The sequence below is a fragment of the Alternaria atra genome (genome assembly GCF_907166805.1).
Source record: "Alternaria atra isolate CS162 genome assembly, contig: 25, whole genome shotgun sequence".
In the NCBI taxonomy this organism is placed as follows: Eukaryota; Fungi; Ascomycota; class Dothideomycetes; order Pleosporales; family Pleosporaceae; genus Alternaria; species Alternaria atra.
In genome coordinates, this window is record NW_025091323.1 from 201,093 (window position 1) to 219,907 (window position 18,815).

The 18,815-nt window shown below is 50.1% G+C and overlaps 2 protein-coding genes across 2 annotated transcripts; both read right to left on the reverse strand.

Annotated features, from left to right (window-relative positions):
* Nucleotides 1–352: 352 nt before the first annotated feature.
* ALTATR162_LOCUS5079 (uncharacterized protein) lies at nt 353–2,035 on the reverse strand (the record flags this gene model as incomplete). The annotated part of the gene is made up of 1 exon (XM_043312696.1): nt 353–2,035. One exon carries the CDS (start codon nt 2,033–2,035, stop codon nt 353–355), a length of 1,683 nt encoding a protein of 560 aa, XP_043168631.1.
* Nucleotides 2,036–7,097: 5,062 nt separating this feature from the next.
* On the reverse strand, nt 7,098–7,775 carry ALTATR162_LOCUS5080 (uncharacterized protein; the record flags this gene model as incomplete). The annotated part of the gene is made up of 1 exon (XM_043312697.1): nt 7,098–7,775. One exon carries the CDS (start codon nt 7,773–7,775, stop codon nt 7,098–7,100), a length of 678 nt encoding a protein of 225 aa, XP_043168632.1.
* Between the last annotated feature and the right edge of the window lie 11,040 nt (nt 7,776–18,815).

Sequence of the window (18,815 nt, forward strand, 5' to 3'; positions counted from 1 at the left end):
CTTTCTGAGCGATATGCAAAGAGAGACGTTGCTAATAGAGAATAGGGCCCGGCGATTGCGTTGGGCATTGTGGCGTGCGTTGAAGGGGTGTTTATTTATCGAACGAGCTTTGAGAGGGCCGTTGACGCGGCGAAGATGAGGAATGCGGCGGGGTGATGGGATGGTGGTTTGTGGTTTAGCGATTGCATGTAGATAGCGTTAGTTTGACGGCGTATTTGAATTCACAGATACAGAGAATCTAGATTGGCAGGTAAACTCATCTCACGCTACTAGTATAGAGTCAAGTCTACGGACTTGCATACGGACCTTACACGACCTCGATGGGACATTGTGAGGCGTGCCTCGCGGTGATCTAAGACTGCTGCCGTTCCCACCGGTAGGATCTATCAACTTTCTCCTGCACACATTCCTCAAAATGCTCGCGGTCTACGTATCGCTCTCCATTGAGCACATCGTCCCAGCGCTCTTGCAGGCCATCACCCCACGGCACACGTCCAATCTGGCGAAAAAGCTCATGAAGCTCAGCATCCGGACGCCACGTGCCGACTTTCCACCATAGATGTGGAACTTGTACACTAAAGTTGTCTGGTTCTTCATTATAGCGAGGCTCGCCTGGCGCCACGTAATTCACTCCCCAGGCGAGTGAGCTCGGTTCGTATCCCACATTTACACAGTCGGGCATAGGGATGTTTTCTTCGCCGTCTTCGTCTACACCCGGCTCCCACGAAAGAGGGCACCAGAGCACCGCTTCTTGGAGGGCCCGCATGTTCGACGCTGCCTTGGCAAAAGCGGCAAGGAATGGGCGTAGTGTAGTCTCATTCGGCACGACGCGGACGTGGAAGTTCTGAACGATGCCCTCTGAGCGTCGGTCTCCCTCGAACGTAATAATGTGGTCCATGTCTCTGTCATAGTCGGTTGTCTTCAAGGGAGGGTATGAAGCATCAGTGACTTTGGTTGCAGCCGTGTTGCGACCTTCGCCGTTTGGTCCGACAAAATACCATTGTCCCGACGGGCTCACCATGTGGAACATGACGACGAAACTTTCCAGATTCGGCCAAGAAGAGGTGCAGTTGTCCTTGGGCATGAACAGCGTTTCGTCCGCGACTACGCGCAAGTGAAGCCGTCGGAGATGATGCGAGAGGTGGTTTAGGCCGGTGCTGAACAGGTCGCTACCCGCTGGGCTTACCATATCAGGTTGTGCGGTGAGATGGTCGATATTCGTGATATCGTGCATGGAAAAAAGGAAATCGAGGCGAACGCGCCGAAGTGATTCAGGCAAACGCGCAGCCATCAGAGCTTTTGCGAAATCTTGTCTGGTATCCCGGCGTGGTCCAGCCCAATCTTGCGTGAAATATTTTGCCGCTTCTTGTTCGGTCTTCGGGGACCATTCATCCCCTCCAATTTGGCAGCCCCAGTAGTCGAGATTCGGCAGCTTTACGACGAGGTCGACCATCACACGGTAGTCCATCTTCACATGCCCCCAATTGAAGTCCTGTCCTGAGCTTTCCCTGTACCATTCACCTCCTACCCCCAGGGAACGAACCGATTCAAGTGACGGCAGTGCGTCGGGTTCCAACAAATGGACGCGCCAGCTCAGATGATGATGGATCGAGAGCGAAGTTCCCCAAGATATCTTTCTCCTAGGAGAGCCAATTTCGAGCCGGACTGTTCCAGGTCCATTGTTGGGCCCTGCACGTTCTTCGACAGTTTTGACAGTCTTGAATAAGAACATGATTTGCTGAGTGAAGCTCTGGTCATGTTTGCTCAGTTGTTCCGCGTTGTCGCGATCCTCCTCGTCTTGTGAAGGGAGGATAATTTCGAACTTCACATCGCGCAAGTACTGGAGCCGATGGCTAGAGAAAGTGTCGATGAACTTGTCGGTGGTCTTCTCTTTCAGGTCGAAGCTTGTGAACGCCCCAGAGTATTTTTCGGCGGGAAAGCGGAATGCGTGAGACAGTAATAGCGTGTTCTTGAGGTCATCGCGAGAGAGATAACTACTGATGCGATCGACCAGTTCCTGTGGAAGCTGGTTCATAGTCGCGGATTGTTTGCGAGTAGCGAGCGAAGTGGAGGTACTGGTCGAGATTTTGAGTACGCAGGGGGAATCGGCCGTGTATTATTCACCACGGTCGCCGCAGTTGACTACTTTTCTTTACTTACTAGCGTAGCGACCGCTCCAACTTCAACATTGAAAATATCAACCGCCTCGTGCGCGTCTCTCCACCTACGAGTGAAAGTACAGGGGTTGAGGGAGGCTGGCGTGATTTGTCCCCCCTTTGAGATTTGTCCCCCGCGCTAATCACATGTGTACTAGCGCGAGCGTAAATCATAGTAACTAATGCGTATCACTATTCAACCTTTTAAAAGAAGGTTAAAGCTAAACTGTTTATATTGTTAACTTATAAACTACTATTCTCGTCGCTTCTTACGCGGGCCAAGGCTCTTCCAGGCCTCAGGAGCCGCCACCGCTGCAGCACGTTTGGGCCGCGGTGTAGGCACCTCTTGAGGCTCATTGAGCGCATTCTGAGCATCGACCTGCGCGAATCTCTCAGCATAGAAAGCTTCCATGTCCCCAAAATGATAGTTCCAAGCCATAGTTGGTGTACATGAACCGAAAAGTCCCTGCGAAGCCAGAGCCATATTTCGTGCTTCTACTAACTCTGCCGGGTCTCCTTCCTGACCCGTTTGCGCCAGAAAGTTGGTCGCCGAGATTATGTCATTACAATCATATAGAACAGGCTCGGACTTTCGGCGTTCAATGTCCACTAGAAATTCTTCTAACGTCGGAGGCTGCCAGACAGGAGGCGGAGTCACAGTTACAGACACAGCAACAGCGACAGGTGGAGACAAGCGAAGTGAAGTGGGGGGAGGTAGAGGGGCAGGGGCAGGAATCGATACCGATATGCAGGTACTGACTAGATTTATCCCTGGTTCAGGTGTAGGGACTGATATAGTGACAGAGGTGTTGGCTTCTTGCAAAGCTTCAGCAAGTGTCTGACCTTGCGGTTGATAGTGAGGCTGGAACCGAGGAACGGAAGGCGGCACACGCTGTTCGAAGGCCGATGGATTCCGACGAGCAGACTTGTCAACAATCAAGTCAATCAAGTTTCAGCTTCCGGCTTGACTTGAGGCTTAAACATCTGTTATTAGGCTTGATTGATTGGCTTGTTTGCAGTATTTGACTTGAGGCTTGATTGAGAGCTTGATTGGCTTGATGTTATACAATTCGACTGCTTATACCAAGTCCTCGTTCTCGTGGTCCCAATCGCACAATCGATATATAGCGTCTATATCAGCGTCAGTTACAGTCGCTGTGGCAGCGCTATCGCCCTGATCAAAGCCAGCCCTATGCCACCGCCGTACGCACTGTATAGCGGCTAATAACTGAGGCGAGATCTGCCGTCTCCGAGGCTCAAGGAGATCGCCAAGCTCGCTGAACATGCGCTCACACTCGCAGCTTGAAGCTGGGATAGAGAGCACGTCAATAGCCATCTGCGCAAGGTTGGGGTAGCGATCACGCAAGCCTACCCAGTATTAAATAGGGTGAACCGCAGCGTAGCTACCCTTACTGGCCTTCGGTTCGCACGCCTTCCACCTCTCGTACTCATCCATATAGCCGTCGGTAGCAGCGATGGCGCCATCTGGGTCTAGGAGAGCATCAATTGCGTCGTCGATCTCGTTAGAAATAACCTTTGGGCGCCTTACAGCACGCGGTAAGGTGTTGTACTCTGCCCAAAGCTCCTGAAACGCGCGGTCATTAGCCTCTAGCCACTCAGGTTTGTCCGCCTAAGCGACCTCGCAGTACGTTTTGTAGCGTGGATGGAGTAGAGTTGCAGCGTAGTACGCGGGTGAGAGGTCAAGCTTGTTGTAGTAATCACTAGCCTTCGCCTAGGCAGCGCGGAGGTTAATCGCAAGGTGGTCTTCGGGCGCTTCGTCATGCGCGTTATAGTCAACAGCCTCATAGGCTTCCACGCGTTGCTCGTAGTACGTAAGTATATACTCAAAGACTGGGATAACCTCAGCGATAGCGCCGTAATGACCGCCTCCAACACGACCCTCAGCGTCTTTGCCACGTCCTTCCAGGCGCTTTGTTGCTGACTTCAGCGGCTTCAAGACGTCGATATACTCGGTAACAACTGCCCAGTCAGTAGCTGTGAGGCCGCTAGACCGCATCCAGACCGCAGCCTCAGGTAGCTTGTTGCCACGGCTAATCGCATATGTATCCTCATCTCGCACGCGACATATATGATAATGGGCATAAGCGTTGACAGCGGGCTGCAGCTTAACAGCGCGCTCAAAGGCGGAATAATACGAGTTCCAGCGCGTAACGACTGGCTTGACAGGTGCAAGTACTTCGCGCTGATTAGGGGGCAGCTCAGCGTTAGCTAGGCGCTGGAACTTTTCAAAAAGCTCGAGCTGCTGCGGTGTTTTGATGTAGATGATCACGCTAAGAAGTACGCCAAGTGGCCCATCCTCGCGCCAGTTGCGTAACAACTCGCTCTCAACAGCAAGCTCGCTGCTATCGTTATCATACGCATCGTTATTGCTACCCCAAAGTAAAGCCTGACCAATCAAGTTAAGAGTATAAGCACCGCAGCGGAGGCGACGATGGGCAGCGTTGAAGCCCATCTGCTGCGCGATGCTGAGGACAGCAGTGTCGTTATTAGTAGCGTTGTTAAGCATAAAGTAGCCAACAGTACGCGAGTTGATGCCAAACTGCTGTAAAGTTTTGCTAACAACCTCTGCAATCTTCTCGCTAGTATGCGTGCCCGTTAGTTGGGGCAGCGCGATAGGGAGGTCTATAAGGTCACTAGCGCTGTTAACGTAGTGCGCAACAACGCCTAGGAAGCCGCGTTTACCGCCTTTTGTTGTCTAACTGTTAAAACTGATGTGAATCTTGCTAAGGGCCTTCGACAGATTAATGACAACCTGGGGTAACATAAGGTCGAAACGACGCATCACGTATCGTGAAACGCTTGCGTGAGACGTCCACAACGCCGTAGCTGCCTCTACGTTTGCAGCTTCAAGCATCTGTCGAAATGCGGGCTTTTGAAACTCAGAGAGCGGGTGGTTGCCGTCGACAAGCCAGGCGACTGCGGCATGTCGAAAGGCCTGACAATCAAAGCCCCCTAGTTCATTAGCAAGGCCCTGCGATACCTTAACGCTAGCGGCTTTTAATAGGGCGCGCAGGCCGCCTTTGCCTGCCTTCATTGTGCTGTGCGTTTTACTAGGAGCTGTAAGGTTATGGCCGCGTCTAACTTGCTCAAGATGGCGGGCTGAGGTTGTTGTTGATAGCGTCGTTTCGTATATACCGCCCTGCCCAGCGTCTATCCACTTGCGCTGATAGCAATAGCGACAGACGAAAAAGAGACGATCGGGGTCCTTGATAAGCGCAACGCGGTATCCATAGCGGTATATCCAGCTTTTGCGCTGCTTCTGGGTGGTTACAGGCTTGCAATATAGCGGCAAACGCGACCAGTCTATGCCGTCAAAGTTGTCGGCAAAGCGCTCATCAAGACCCTTGTCCCTATCCTCATTGCCGTCCTCGTCATCCTCAGTTATAGCAACCGTCGCGGCGCTGCTGCCCTCGGTTAGTGCTACGATAGCGGCTTCAGGCTGGCTCTCGCGCAACTGCGACTCGAAGGTAGGCGGCTCGGTGGCCTGGGACGCGGCAGTCGCCAGGGCTTTGCGCGGTAATAGACGCTAAGCTGGCTGTTGGCTCTTGTCGATGTCGATAGGCTGCGACTCTGTACCACGAGCAGCAACTCTAGCGCGCTTGTTTGGTGCAAACGCGTCTCTGCGCGGACGTTTAGGGGGTTGATTAGGCGGCATAGCGCGATAGAGGCAAGTATAACACGAAATGACGCGTTCATATACGCGAATTAGTAGGCTTTAGCAGCTCTAGAAAGAGTGCGATAACGTAAGGGTCATCGCGGAAGTATAGCTGACTAACATTGCTGGTACTAGTATTAGTAAGCGAGGCTCAACACCATGTGCTCGCATGGCAAACTCAATAGCCTCACTAAAATTAACGCTAAAATATCAAGCCAATCAAGCCAATCAATCAAGCCTTTGCCCCTAAGGCTTGATTGATTGCAAAACTACCAGGCGGAGGCTTGACTTGATTGACTTGCAGTTTTCGTCAAGCCTCAATCAAGTGCTTGTTTGCAGCTTGATTGTTGACAAGTCTGCCGACGAGTCGATGAGTCGTTTCTTCTTGGCCCGCCTCTTGTTTGAGCGATGAGTGGCTCCAGAACAGAAGAGTGTGGCCTTGAAGACAAATAAAATGACGGTCCCTGGTCGCGTTGATAGCGCCAATGATCGTCGTACAGATGACTCAGTCGTAGGGTCGATCCAGCCACTGCCACTTCTTGCAACGTATGGCGATATGGAAGACCGTTCGTTTTTTCGAAAAGGCCTGAACAAGGGTGTCCACCCTGATGTTGTCTCTGCTCCTTCTGGCGGAGAAGGTCCTGTTGCCTGATGCGCTCGATCGCTGGCGGCGTCAAGACGTTGTGGATGCCAGGAGGCAGGAATGGCATTGCTTCTAGTCTATGCTCAAACTTAACACTGTGTTTAGAAGAAGCAATGTCCTTGCTGTACTTGTTGTATTGGCAGACTTGCCAACAAGCAAGCCGATCAAGCCGATCTAACCTAATATGGTAATTGACTAACTCGCGTACGTTAAGATCTTACTGAATTTAGTTAGATCGGCTTGATTGGCTTGCTTGTTGGCAAGTGTGTGTATTGGCTCCTGACCATTTGCTCAATTCTCCCAACGACACGCAGCAAATCGCCTCTTGAGGTCATGAGATAGTCCTTCAAGACCTTGTGCATCCCTTCGACAGGTGAGCTTGTAATAGTGTTATAGTGTCGGTGGTGCGAAGTCCAAGCGGCTGCCCACTCGGTGCGTGTGAGATATTGGTTGTCTCGCAGGTACCTGCAAAGTTCTTGTTGGTGGCTGTAGTCCTTGAGTAATTCATCCCACTTAAGTTGGAACTCTAATGGTCTCTTTGCGTAGACAAGCTGCTCGAGTCAGTTCTGCGAAAAACTTGTAAGACGCTTCGAAGGAAAGCTTCCTTCGATGTATTGTAGAGTTAGGGTGGGCATACCTGCGTCCAGCGCTTCATGAACCCAGCCCTGTATTCTGCGATCCTCTTCTTCTCCTCTCTCGTCACGCCATCGGCATCTCGCCAAGTCTGTTGCGCCTTCGTCTGAATATTCTTGTTGATATGCCACACGCACAAGAGTTGAGGAACTTCTGGGAGCAACGATCGAGCTGTCATCTTTAATGCTTCCTCTTGATCACTAATAAACACACGGGGCTTTTGTACACCTGTTTTGAGGAGAAAGTTCGCGATCGCCCAATGGTAATCAGCTTGGGTCTCATTGGTAAGGAAGCAGAAGCCTGCAGAATAGAAAGTCTGCAAGTTGGTGCAGCCGAGTATGTGTAGTAGTGGAAGTTTGTACTTGTTGGTCCGGTATGTACAATCCATCAGCAGCACATCGGGATTGGCCCGCAGCATCTCAATCTGCTTCTGATGGGCGAAGAAGAGGTTTTGGACGTGGTTGTTGTCATCCTTCTTGACCGCGAAGACCCAGTCTGACGTAGATAGGTTGTCCAGCAACGCCTCGATTGGACTCCTTCCACTTAATTGTTTCTCTCGAACTGCTTTTCTCTCGCTCCGGATGTCGGTAGCAGAGACTAGCGTGTCATGGTCCTCCTTTTGGATTGCAGCTAGGATCTGCATCGGCCGCGCGCCAGCATGCGTCATCGATTCGATCACTTCCTTCTGTGCAGACGTTCGCCTGCGATAGACGTTGTGCGCGCTTGGGTTAATGGATCGAGGGTGGTTATGATGCTTATCCTGAACCTCTAGCTTCCACCGGTCGCTGTGCTTCGTCTTAAAGATGACCAGCTTGAAAGGACATTCTGTTAAGCGCGTGCTTGTGCTCAGTATCTTCGCGGTTGACTAGTACTTCCGGAATCGGTCACAGTGGTAGTAATATCGTGTTTTAACATCGGAATTGTGAGGTTTACTCCGTTTTAGGACAAAGCCGTAACCGTGTTGCATGCCATGCGCCTTAAGAGCATTATACGCTTCTTCGTAGGAGTCATATAAAAGATCTAGAGGTGGCTGGATGTCTTCCATACTTAGGCGCCAGAGGAAGTGAAAACGATCCTAATACTAAAAGTGATGTGGACGATTTCATGTGCTGCAGAGACGCGCAGGTTTCGCGCAGGTCTCGCGTTCGTGGATTACGCGCTAAGCTAAGTTGGGCAGCTGATTTCCACTAGCACTAGCGCGGGGGACAAATCTCAAAAACGGGGGGACAAATCACGCCAGCCGTCTGCACATTACACAGAACACCGAGCCTACAAGGGTCCCTGCATCGCTTAGCTTGGCCTTAGCCTCATTGAGAATAGCCCCTACATAAATAATTACCACAAATGATCCGAGAAGGCGAAAGCTCACTAATACCTAGTTGTAGTCATCACGATATCATATGGAGTGTATGGAGCACGGCAGCAAAGACAATAGCAAAGACAACCAAGTCATTCGCATCCTGACTTTCTAGATAGTTATGCCACGCTTCACCGTGATATCGCTAAAGAGTATCCTGCTAGAGTGCCGTTATTCGATCGTTCTCCTTCGCCTCGAGGTCCGCTCCAAGATCCAGCCGCAGCCGCACCATTGCCTCGTTCTCTCTCAAAAGATGATGCTGCCGAGTGCAGCACCGTCTCCCCATCATTGCTCGTCGCCTTGACATCCGCTCCAAAGTTCACCAGCAGCCGCACTACTACCTCTGCCCCTTCCTCAGCTGCCCAGTGCAGCGCCGTCTTCCCATCGTTATCCCTCTCTTCGATATTTGCACCTCTATCTAACAGTAGCTGCACCACAGCATCCTTTCGCTTTCTTGCTGCCCAGTGTAGCGCTGTCGTTCCGTCATTGTCCTTCGTCTTAACGACTGCTCCTCTGCTAATCAGCAGCTGCGCGAGTGCCTCTCCTCCATTCCACAAAGCTGCCCAATGTAGTGCCGTCTTCCCGTTGTCGTCTTTCGCCTGCACGTTCGCTCCAGTATAGATCAAAAGCTGCACTATTGCCTCATTGCCTGCTCGAGCTGCCCGGTGCAGGACTGTCTCCCCTCCATCAGAGATGCCAACAATCAAGTCAATCAATTTGAGGCCGCCGATTGAGCTTGATTGAAGTTTTATGAGGTCGCGATTGAAATTGATTTAATTGAAGCTGTTTTAGAGTCGTAATTGATTGAAGTTTTAATGCTCTTGATCATGTTTGATATGCAATCTAGGGCGATCTTATATGGCTGCCTCTAGTTATCATTCTCCCACTCGCATATATCATAGATTCTGATCACCTCCTGATCAGTAAGGCTATCCTCCTGGCTATAAGGAGGCTTGAAACCTGCTTTTCTCTAACTCCGGGTACATTAGATAGCCGCTAGCAGTTGAGATCCGATCTTCCGCCTGCGGGGCTCTAATAGGTCGCCAAGCTCGCTGAACAGGCGCTCGCATTAACAGCTACTAGCTGGTAGAGTGAGCAGATCGATTGCCAATCGCGATAGATTTAGATATCGCGATCGCAGGCTGATCCAATACTTAACTGGATTACCCTCCTGCTCAAACTGCTCTTTTATCCACGCTGGCTCATATCGCCGCTAGCAATTAAGCTCGTCTATCTTTAATATATCCACCTCGTTTGCAGGCTCAAAGTTGACAAGCGCAGCGATTGCGTCGTCAATACCGCCTGATTGCGGCGGCCTCGGGCGCGTAACTGGCAGCGATATAGGCTTATATCGCGCCCACAGTTGCTGCAACTCTGCCTCGTTTGAGACAATCCAGTGAGGCTTCTCGCGCCAGCTGTTTAAGCAGTAGTTCTTGTAGTATGGGTGGAGGCAAGTTGCGCTATAGTAGGCGGGCGAGGCATCGAGTTTGGTATAGTAAGCGGTGGCCTTGCGCCAGGCAGCTTTGAGGTTGATCGCGAGGTGATCTTCTGGAGCCTCAGGATGAGCGTTGAAGTCGACGTGATCGTAGGTCCTGAGTATCGCCTCGTAAGCTCCAAGTACGTATTCGAATACTGGGATAACCTCGTATATAGCTCCAAAGCTTCCTTGTTTACCGCGCGCCTCAAGGCGTTTTGTAGCCTCCTTGAGCGGCTTCAACACATCGATATACTCAGTTATCACCGCCCAATCTGCTGCTTTTAGCCCGCCAGATCGCATCCAAGAGGGCGCGTCAGGTAGCTTGTTATCGCGCGAGTGCGCATATGCGTCGTCGCGCGCGGTGCGATCAATATGAGTGTTGGCGTATAGGTTGAAGGTTTCTGACAACTGAACTGCGCGCTCAAAGGCGTCGTGATAGCTGTTCCATCGCGTAACAACAGGCTTGATTGGCTCTAGTATTGTTTTTGTGTGCGATTGATCGTTGACTGAGCGCTGAAGCGATGCGAACAAATCATGTTGCTGAGGCGTTTTGATGTAGTTGATGATATCGATTAGTACTCCTAGCGGACCGTCTCTTCGCCAGTCTCGCAGGTATCGCGCCTCTGTATCATGTTCGTTAACAATGTCGTTGTTATACGCCTCCTTGTCAAGTCCAAACATGATTGTCTGGCCTACAAGGTTGAGCGTGTGAGGTGCGCAGCGGAGGCGGCGATAAGGAGCTTCGAAGTCGTATAACTCGCTGAGTTTGGCGACAGCTTGATCGTTTGAGGATGCGTTATCGAGGACGAAGTAGCCTAGCTTAGAGCGATCAATACTGAACTGTTGCAGCGTCTTTGCAACTATATCAGCAATCCGATCACCGCTGTGAGCACCGGTAAGCTGCGGTAGCGCAATAGGCAGGTCCCTAATGTTACCACAGGCGTCAGCGTAATGAGCGACAATACCAAAAAAATCCTCGTTTGCCACCCTTTGTCGTCTACCCGTCAAAGCTGATATGGATCTGACTAATCGATCGCGACAGATCGTTGACAACCTGCGGTTCAAGGTGGCGATAGAGCCTCATAACAAAGCTCGCGACGCTAGTACGACTCACCCATAGAGCTTCTGCCGCCTCTGGATTGGCGTACGCTATCATCTCACGGAAAGCTGGAGTCTTAAACTCGCGGAGAGCGTGGTTGTTATCAACTAACCAGCTAACAGCAGCGTATCGAAAGTCTTGTACGTTGAAGTTTCCGATCTGATTTGCGACCTCCTGCGATACAGCAACCCCGCTATCGTTCAGTAATCGCAGGGACGTCTGACCTCGAGGTAGCGCAGCCCTGGCGAGCTGGCCCTGACGGTTGAGGCGGTGGCCAACTCTGTTCTGTGCTATGTGAGTTATCGCAGCAGTTGTTGATAGCGTCACCTCTATCGTCTGCTTCCCCTCTGATTTCTGATGTTTATAGCAATGCCTACAGATCCAGAAAGTTCTCTGCGGATTAGCTATCAAGGCGAGGCGATAGCCGTGCTCAAAGACCCAGCTTTTCCTGCCCTTGAGCGTCCTCAGCGGCTTCATAAACCGCGGTATATGAGCCCAATCAAGGCCATCGTGCCTATCCTCAAAGCGACTATCGAGCTCGCCTCCATCGTAGTTATCAGACGCCTCAGTTGAAGCCTCTGTAGTAGCTCGTGAGCCCTCGGTTGGCGGATTAATCGCGTTATCGGGCAGTAGGTTGCGCAGCTGCGATTCGAACGGAGCCTCGTCTGTAGCTTGGCTAGCTGCAACCTTAAGGGCTTTGCGCGGTGAGGTTCGTACAGGCAGCTCAGACTGCGATTGAGAGTTGTTGACTTTGACGCGTTTATTTGACGCAGCAACGCGATTAGCAGCGCGTTTAGAGGCCTTTAGAGGCATAACGGATAGTTACAGCGCGTAAGAAACTTAGAAATAACGATCGCGATGGGCGCTGATATAAGATATAGGCTGATGTTAAACGCTGATAGTATGTTGCAGGGTAAGCTGAATCAGAAGGTTGCTTACTAATCGAAACTCAACACCACTAATCCATCACTATATTGATATTATCTACAGCCTAGCAATCTCATTAGATACCTCGAAAATCGCGCTACAGTTAGCACATAATCAAGCTAATCAATCAAGTTAATCAAAAATAGGGCCTCGATTTGTTCTTGATTGAGAAAACGCTATAGGCGAATTGATCTTGACTTGTTTGAGCTTTTGGATCAAGAATCAATCAAGTCAATCAAAATGCTTGTTTGTTGGCATCCCTGACGTCGAGCAATGGGTTCGGAACTGTCACACTTGTAGACGAATTACGACGTCACGAGAAGCAAAACAAGGAGTCCTGAAACCGTTACCAATACCTAACCGAGCCTGGCAAGATCTGTCGATGGACTTTATCACGCACCTGCCTAAGAGTAGTGGATTTGACGCTATCTTAGTCGTAGTAGACAGACTCACTAAGATGAAGCACTTTGTTGCTTGCCAGGGTACCTGCGACGCCGAGGAGGTATCGCGCCTATTCACGAAGTACGTCTGGAAGCTACACGGCCTCCCCAAGACTATCGTATCAGACTGAGGACCACAGTTCGTATCCGAGTTCTGGAGCCACCTAACCCGACGCCTAGGGATCTAGCCCCTCCTGTCTACTGCGTACTACCTAGAAACTGACGGGCAAACGGAGAGAGCGAACTCCTTCCTAGAACAGTACTTGCGAAGCCAAGTTTCGTACCTGCAGGATAACTGGGCGAGATAGCTACCGCTAGCCGAATTCGCGGTAAACAACGCCAACAACGAGAGCACCCGCACAACGCCATTCTTCGCGAACTACGGCTTCCACCCCCGCCTAGGATTCGAGCCTGTTGATCTAAGCCGACAGCCAGCGGCGCAAGACGCCGAAAATCTAGCCCTAAAGATGAAAACCGTCCACGAGTACTTGCGCTCTGAGATCTGTGTCGCACAAGCCCAGCACGAGAAGTACGCCAACAGGAAACGCAAACCTGCCCGCCAGTTCTTTGAAAACGACCTAGTGTGGCTTGACGCCCGGAATATTAAGACCGCCCGCCTGCAGAAAAAACTAGACTGGAAATTCCTAGGACCCTACAGGGTCACCAAGGTCGTCAGCCCGTATGCTTACCGCCTAGAGCTGCCTGCTTCAATGAAGATCCACCCTGTGTTCCACGTGAGCCTGCTCCGCCCAGCTGCGACTGACCCCCTGCCTGGGCAGCGACAAGACCCGCCTCCTCCTGTCGAAGTTGAGGGAGTCGAGGAGTGTGAGGTCGAGGACATCCTAGACTCCTGCTGGGACCGCCGCGGCCGTGGAAGCCGGCCCCGACTAAAGTATATAGTGAAGTGGGTTGGATACGACGAGCCTACTGAAGTACCAGCCGACTACGTCGAGAACGCCCAGGAGATTGTCAAGAACTTCCACCGCCGTTACCCAGACAAGCCCCGTTGATCGCGTCGTCGGAGCTCCGCCTAAGGAGGGGAGTACTGTCACGGCGCTGACCTAGATAGCCTATTAGAGCGCGCCAAGCTGCTAAGCGAGCAGCTGCGCGATCGCTGAAATTCCTGCGCGAACGCGCCCTGTCGTACGCTCCTTGAGCTACGTCCTTGTCTTAGCCTGACCCCGTACTATCAGCGATATCGTAGTGAATATACTGATCACGTGCACCTACCTTCCCTGCCTGCCGACCCCGTGACATATAGTAAGCCTTAATTAGTCGCTTAATAGAGTTGCTACTTTAGTATAGAAACCTGTGATTAATCTCTAGGTTAAGGGCCTTAAAAAGCTCTCTCGCTTGTAATGAGGACGCTCCGTCATAGCTTTGGTTGTTAAGAACTACCTAATTAACTAGCCTCCGCTGGAATTTAAGGAAGTCGATGTTCGTGAACGTGCGGAGGCGCTCATCTATAGCGCTAAGTTAAGCATTTAAGGTGCTTATTCTGTTGTCTTTAACACAGCTGTTAAGGTCGAACAGGCTATGTGTGTTAGGTGAATTGTTTCGCTCTACTTAGCTGATGTTATGCTTTTAGAGTAGATGCCTTGCTGCTGCTGTTAAGGACACTAGATCAAAGGTAGTCTTATAACCAGCACTATTACAGTAGGTACAAATCTAACAGTCTTTGCTTAGGTTTAATAGGTAATAGACGAGGGCGCCGTAATTATAGATCTAACTTCGGCGTTGTTAAGAGTGCTTATGTGCAAGCTAACGTCGGAGCAGATAGCCGCCGCAAAATTAAGTATTAATATCGAAGCTATGTAGAATAGCATACTTACGTTCGCATGTTAGAGACAAAGGCAGGTTAGATAAGCTCGCAAGTAAGTTAGAAGATATTGATGTCATGCTAAGGGATAGAACATATTTTAAAAGAAGATCGTGCGCACTACTGCAGTGTACAGTAGAGGTAGATTAAGTATATTTCTAGAGGTATCATGAGTAAGGCATGAGGCATAAGACATAAAGCAGGAGTGATAGAAGTTAGATCATTAGTTTGGCCAATAGAGTTGCCCGGTTATCTGTCCGCCGCACTTTAGGTTTCACGTTTAGTGGCTGACAAGGTTATACTATAAAATTTTTAAATCAAATCAAGTTATTTAATTCAAAGCAAGTTATTTAAGTTTATCTTAAATCAAAAACAAATCAAGCTATTCAAATCAAATCAATCAAGCTTTGATTTGATTTTGATCCGTTGCGAGCCCTGAGATGAACGAGGCTAAGGGAAGCACAAGAACCCCACGAACTTTCCGTTCGAGATCATGCTGACTCTATGAGATGATATCGAGAAGCCTACCTTTCTTACCAATTGAGCTAAAGAAGTCTTTCGATCTGGAGGCCATCATCGTGGCCAGAATCTGGGACCCTGAGAGGCAAGAAGTTGGCTGGATACGTGGAGTAAATATCAGAAGATCTAAACTTTATCTGGCAGACCTAGTGAGACTTTAGAGATCCCATCATTCATCCTCGAACTGAAAGTAGAAATCAGGCAGCCATGTATAACCCTGGTTGACAACACACCGATTCTTGGTCCACGTATGACCACAGCGCATGATGTAGCCCAACACTTGCGGACGCTGTGCAATTCTCACGAAAGCTGCCTACCTGAGAATGAGAAGCGAATGCCAACTCGTGTCCTGGCGCATTTCAGAGAGCATACACGACCCTCGATTCAGCTCATTGAAAGCAGGGGCCACAAAGGTCAATATATGACCTTAAGTCACTGTTGGGATTCCACTGAGAGGTAGCCGCTCCGATGACCTCGAAAAGTCTTGTGGTACATCTAAATGGCATTGCGTTCAAACTTTTGCCTAAGAGGTTCCAAGATGTTGTGGGAGTCGCTGAAGGCATTGGCATTAGATGTGTCTGAATTGGCTTTCTCTCTATCATAAAGAGAAACACTCAAGACTAGTATTTAGAAGTAGCGAAGATGGGAGTCGTTTAGCAGGATGTGGCATTGGTTGTGGCTGCCTCTGATGCCAAAGACTCTAGTAGAGGTCTTTTCATCACCGATCGTCACCTCGAGACCGTCTTTCGATTACCTTACACCATAGCTGGTGTGACCAAGGGAAAATTCAACATGTCCCAGTCGCTCAATGAACCGGATTGACGTTCAGAGCCGCCCGTGACAAGTACTATTTGTGTCATCTTTGAATTGGTTGGAGTAGATGTAATGGGTCTTAACAAAGCTTTTCGGGACGAAGTTGTAGAACGGAGCAGATGATGGATTGCTGTTGTAACGACAGTTATAACTGTAGGCGCTCTTATAGTCATTTTGAACCGGCGCATTTGGTACATCCATTGCTTGCGCCTTCACAATGGGAGATGATTCCAAGAATACAACGTCGCGGTGATGTACGTCCTCAGAAATACATCCGACATTCGTGTTATCTTGTTGAAAATCCCCTGCGCATTGATCAAGGTGTATGTTCAGATGGGCAAGACACGTCTAGGATATGCTTACACATGAGCAAAACACTCCAAAATTGGGCTGATAATCGTCCAGGGCAACAATATCACGCCGCAACCACGCCCAATCGAAACAGGAGAGTCGCTCCGTGAGGACTGACATGATTCAGAACGGGCCTGTGGGCCGCAATGAACGCGGCTTTTGGCTGTCCATTAATCATGCTGTTTGCAAGCCGGGAGCTAATGAACAGTACCCAGATACGAATGCGACCATACGTACGCTTTGTACGCCCTACGAAAACTTGAATGACTGGATATAAAGGCATTTGGGTACTAAGATTCAGTGCCGCCGCAATACGCTGGTTACATAATCATCAGAGTGCAAGCATTGGCTGTCGGCTTCGAACTGATTGATCTGACCACCGGAATATGGTCCATAGGTTGCACACTCTGCATTGTACTTGGTCGAACCCAAGGCGTAAATTATCTACTCTTCGAGGGGAACTCGAGATAATTGAAATCACTCTTAGGTCAATGCTGAGGTTGTAACTCCTGTATCGTACTATACCGGCCAAACATGAGTGTCCGACATCTCCAGCGTTGGAACGACTAAATTTAGCAAGCGGCTTACAACTGGGTGCTCAGAGTTCGCAACAAGCAAGTTAAGCAAGTTTTGAGGCTCACTTGACTTGCTTGGGACGATTTTGCGGTAGTAACGAAACTTGCTTGACTTGGAAGCGGTATTAGCACAACTTGGTTGGTAAACTTCCATAACTTGGGTAACTTGGGTAATTATTATAGTTAACATATATGCAGATTACTGCGGGTGCGCCTCCCAGTTGCACAGATCATACTCTCCCTCCAGCAGCGTCTCAGAACGCGTTGCCTCTAGTTTCTCGACGATCCCTGGAGTTGGACGTTCGAATCCAGCACGTGTCCAAGCTCGAATGCACTGCAGTGTAGCTAGTAGTTGAGCTCCTATTTTGCGTCTCTTTAGCTCTAATAGATCACCGAGCTCGCTGAACAATCGCTCGCACTCGCAGCTGCTAGCAGGTATCGTTAGAACGTCAAACGCCAGCCTAGCTAAGTTGGGATACTTTGGTTGTAGTTCAATCCAGTAACGGATAGGATCACAGCCTTGAGTGAACTGCTCGCGCGTCCATTTTGGCTCAAGCTTCTTCCAGCGTTGGAACTCGTCGATATCCTCGTCGTCGCTGCTATCGTCGGCGTCAGCTATCGCGGCGATAGCGTCCTCGAGCGCGCTTTGTAGTGGCCTAGGAGTAGTTTGTACAGCGTTAGTTGGCTTGTATTGCTGCCAAAGCTGCTGGAAAGCTACGTTGTTAGCGTGTAACCACTCTGGCTTTGAGCGCCAGCTGCGATCGCAATAGCGTTTGTAGTACGGATGGAGTATTGTTGCGGCGTAGTAAAATGGTGAGCTATCAAGCTTAGAGTAGTAGGTGTTGGCTTTAGCCCAGGCGGCGCGGAGGTTGATGGGCAGATGATCCTCAGGAGCGTTGATCTGTTCGTAGTTGACGTGATTATATAGTTTAACCCGCTGCTCAAGCTCGTGTAGTAGCGTTTCGAACACCAGTATTACTGAGTATAGGGCGCCAAATTGACCTGATTTACCGCGCCCTTTAAGCTGTTTAGTGGCCTGCTTAAGTGGTTTCAACACCTCTGTATACTCCGATATCACCGCCCAATCTGCGGCTGTAAGGCCGTCTAATCGCATCCACTTTGGTACGTCAGGAACCCTGTTGCCGCGCCTCTTAGCGATATCGTCGAGATTGCGCGTGTGCTAGATGTGATAGTTGGCGTAATTGCTCACAGCGTGCTGTAGTTCAATAGCCCGCTCAAAGCAGCTATAGAATAAATTCCAACGCGTAACAACAGGCTTAATTAGCTCTAATATCGCCTTCTGATTGTTTGTGGGGAGCTCGGCGTTAGTAAGGAGCTGGAAACGGTTGAACAGATCGTACTGTTGGGGCGTTTTAATATAGTTAATCACGTCGATAAGTACGCCTAACGGGCCATCCTTGCGCCAATTCGTCATCGATTCCTCTTCCTCTGCGCGCTCCGCTGCGTCGTTATCGTACGAATCTAGATCCTTACCAAATATAATAGCCTGGCCGATGAGGTTAAGCGTATAAGGGCCACAGCGTAGGCGCTAGTAAGCTGCAGTAAACCCGTACTACCCAGCAAGATAGGTAACGGCTGTGTCGTTAGCGTACGCGTTATCAAGGACGAAACAACCAAGCCTTAGCGGCGATATCCCAAACTTCTGCAACGTTTGACCAACAACCTCAGCAATCCGTTCCCCAGTATGGGCGCCTGTTAACTGCGGCAGCGCGATAGGCATGTCGAAAACCGTCCCTAATGCGTCGGCGTAGTGCGCAACAATCCCAAAGAAGCCCCGCTTGCCTCCCTTTGTCGTCCACCCGTCAAAGCTTATATGGATTTTGCTAATAGCTTTAGACAGCGCAGTAACAACCAGGGTAACATGAACTCATATAGCCGTATTGCATACGCCTTAACGCTGTTAGCGCTCGTCCACAACGCACTCTCTGCTTCAGGGCTTGCGAAGCCTATCATCGATCGGAAAGCAGGTGTTTCAAGCTCGCAGAGAGGGTGGTTGTTCTCAATAAGCCACGTAACAGCTGCGTAGCGGAAGGCCTGTACGTCAAAGTTGCCTAGCTCATTAACTAGCTCCTAGCTAATTGCTACACCAGATCCAGTCACCATCGCAAGCGATCGCTAGCCAAATGCTCGCTTTGTCGCTGCTTGTAAGCCGATTTTTGTGAAGTTGTAACCTGCTTTCGGTTGCTTAAGGTAAGTAATCGCGGATGTAGTTGACTGCGTAACCTTAAGGACACTATCGTGTGAGCGACGCTGATGGCAGAACTTGCAGATAAAGTAGATCTCATCAGTGTTACTGCGCAGCGCAACTC